Source organism: Rhagoletis pomonella, unplaced genomic scaffold (assembly GCF_013731165.1).
Source record: "Rhagoletis pomonella isolate Grant_MI unplaced genomic scaffold, Rhpom_1.0 Rhpom_scaffold_00006, whole genome shotgun sequence".
Lineage (NCBI taxonomy): Eukaryota > Metazoa > Arthropoda > Insecta > Diptera > Tephritidae > Rhagoletis > Rhagoletis pomonella.
The window spans coordinates 12112225-12115116 of record NW_023458560.1 but is presented as its reverse complement, the minus strand read 5'-3'; the positions used below and the strand labels follow the sequence as shown (position 1 = coordinate 12115116).

Below are 2892 nucleotides of genomic sequence, written 5' to 3'. Positions count from 1 at the left end.
GAAGGTGGTTCGGTTTTCGGTTCGGATCAAACATTTGTGGAAAATTTCTGTTCGGTTAATGGTTCAGTTAATTAATAGAAAAGAGCGGTTTTCCGGTTCAAAACCGGTTCACGTCCTTGCTTATCATGAACCAAAAATACAAGATCACGTAAGAACGCGACGTTGTATTTGTAACTGGTTCTGAGAAAAAAGTTTGCGAAAGCGGGTTCGTCAGCTGAGCGTTTGTTTACATCACAAGCACCACTATTTTACACTTTTATTTAAGTAAAGAAGAGTTAATTCAACATGACAACACATTTTCAAGCATTTCATTGCATCATTTTACCTAAATTGTGCGCTTAAAGTGGCTGACAATAATTTTGGCTAGTTTTGGATTTCGTTGTTTTCTTTGCTTTGTTTACTTTTCGCTCGTTTTCCAGTGAAACAAGATGGCGTAGAACCCGCTAAAAAAATCGACTTTTTTCACTCTCTTGTTCTTACGTGATCTTGTGTCTTTCGTTCATGCTTGCTTATGAGAAAAAAACCATCGATAGTGACAGAAAAAACATCGACAGTGGAAGAAATAAAGTTCTGAACACATTGAAAACGACGAGCTACGGACCACAGCTTCCAATTTGTCATCTTCATTATCTAAACGCTTTGTCGATGGCGACATGATTTCTTTGAACGCGGCAGCGACATCATGAATTTGTATGAGTTTGACATAAAAAAAGAGGAAGAACCTTATCTGTCGCCAGAAAAATAGAAATAGATCTAATCTGGCCACAACCACAGCCGTCGCGTAGCCCGGTCGTTCCCAAAATAATTATCTACATAAGAGTACGTGTTAAAATAATTTGACAGCTGTGGTTTGTAGCTCGTCGTTTTCATTGTGTTCGGGCTATCATGATATAAAAATTTAAATATTTGTATCATGGAAGAAATTGAAAATCATCGATACTTTCGATAGGGCCATCGATTGCTTTTCAGTTTCTCTGCAACATAGGAATGAAACGATACCATGCAGGTATCGATACTTTTACTTGGAAGTAGTATCGAGTAGTCGATGTTCAGACACGAAAACTTTTGTTGCGGAAACTCGAAGCTTGTCTTGAGAGAGCGACGAGGAAAGGGGACGGGTACCGAGTCGGCCGTACTCGGGAAACACGCTTTGTGCTCTCGTTCGTCTGAGTAATTCAAGCTGGCGGTTCACAGCTGACAACAACAATTGCATACAAAAGAGTTTCTGTGTGTGAATGCAAAGGGCAACACCAAAAGAGAAATCGCCGATAATAAGAAACTCGAGTTTCCGTGTTTGAACGCAGACATATTTGTTTCACAAGTATCGATGCCAAAATTACTTGGCATCGTTCGAAAAGTATCGAGTATGTAGTTTTATTTACTCGTATCGCTCCATCCCTACTGCAACAGCATCAATTGCAAGTTGTCCATATCGGGAATTTGTATTATGTGTTCACATGATGGGTGGGGTTCAGGAAAACTAAATATATGTTGCAATGGAAATTGAAAATATACAATCTTCAATGAATTAAGTTGTAAAGCTTTACCGAGGCGAAGGATCTGAAGAAGTGCGTTTTTAAAGCAGATTGTAGTTGGCGGTTGGGACGTAGAACTCTGTGCTGAAAGCAAACAAAATTGGTCAGACCAAGAGCCAGTTTACAGATGAGGAGCTGCAGGATTACGAAGTAATTTTTTTAATTTTAGTTTTTGAAAAAATTATAAAGCTCTTCTATGTAGGATTTAACATTCTTTTCGAATAAAGAGATACTACTGTAAGTATTATCTGATATTATCTAATAGATATGTATTACCATCAATTTTAGTGTTTTTTTATCCTCCACTTCGTTCCTTTTTCAACAGCGCGCACAAAAAATTTAAAAGCCATGCACCAGAAAAAGTTGGACAACAAAAATGCAAAATTATCCATGAGCAAGATATTGCAATATCCAGAGCTACGTGTAAATCCATTTGGTGATCGGATATGTAAAGTCTTTAGTTCAAGTGAGGATGGTGATACGACATTTGAAGACTTTTTGGACATGATGAATGTTTTCAGTGATGCTTGTCCAAAAAAACTTAAAGCAGAGTATGCTTTCCGCATTTGGGGTAAAACATGACAGTTCAGAAAAAAAACTGTTGATTCTTATTAAATTAAATAAATTCCATTTCAGATTTTGATGGCGATGATATGCTAGGTGTTTCAGATCTGAAGCAAGTTATTGAAAGACTATGTGGCCCCAAAAATAAATTAGACGACTCCGATATGAAAGAGATTATACACTTTATACTCGCCGAAGCTGATTTCGACGATGATGGCGCATTATCGTTTCCTGAGTTCGAACATGTCACTGATAAGTCTAGAGATTTTCTTAAGTATGGTTACGACTATACATTATGGATGTACTTAAAAGTAATTATTACTTTTTAATTGCAGCTCTTTCCGGATAAGACTCTAAATGGGCTCAAAATACTTGCCAGTAGCGCAGAAACATTCGAGTATAAACCATTATCTGCTATTAGTAAGATAATGTATAACGAAGTATACATATCTATGTATAAACTTCTAGTTCTTTGTTAATTTTTTGCACGCATAATTGAATCTCAAATATTAAGCCTGTTACAGGTACTTCAGCGTTTGCAGGTCTTATAGGATATAAAGGAAAAGCTGTTTTCGCTACTAAAAACCTTATGGAAGGTAGCGTACGGGAACAACTTCCTGTAAAAACCTGCAAATCATGAAGTATCTAGAACAGATTTATTTTTATTTTATTCATATCCGTTAGTTTTAATAGAAGGCGTATTAATATGTTTATTTAGCTCGAAAAGTCATTTATATATACAGATGCGTGCAACTAATTAGCAACGAAATTCAAAACGATATTGCTTGCAAAT

The 2892-nt window shown here is 36.5% G+C and overlaps 1 protein-coding gene across 1 annotated transcript; it reads left to right on the top strand.

Annotated features, from left to right (window-relative positions):
• Window positions 1-1000: 1000 nt before the first annotated feature.
• On the top strand, window positions 1001-2892 carry LOC118741568 (calcium and integrin-binding protein 1-like). The gene is given in 7 exon segments (XM_036473567.1): window positions 1001-1006; window positions 1611-1685; window positions 1738-1772; window positions 1861-1902; window positions 1904-2106; window positions 2172-2373; window positions 2435-2892. Coding segments are annotated over 7 exon segments (585 nt in total). The 3' UTR covers window positions 2457-2892.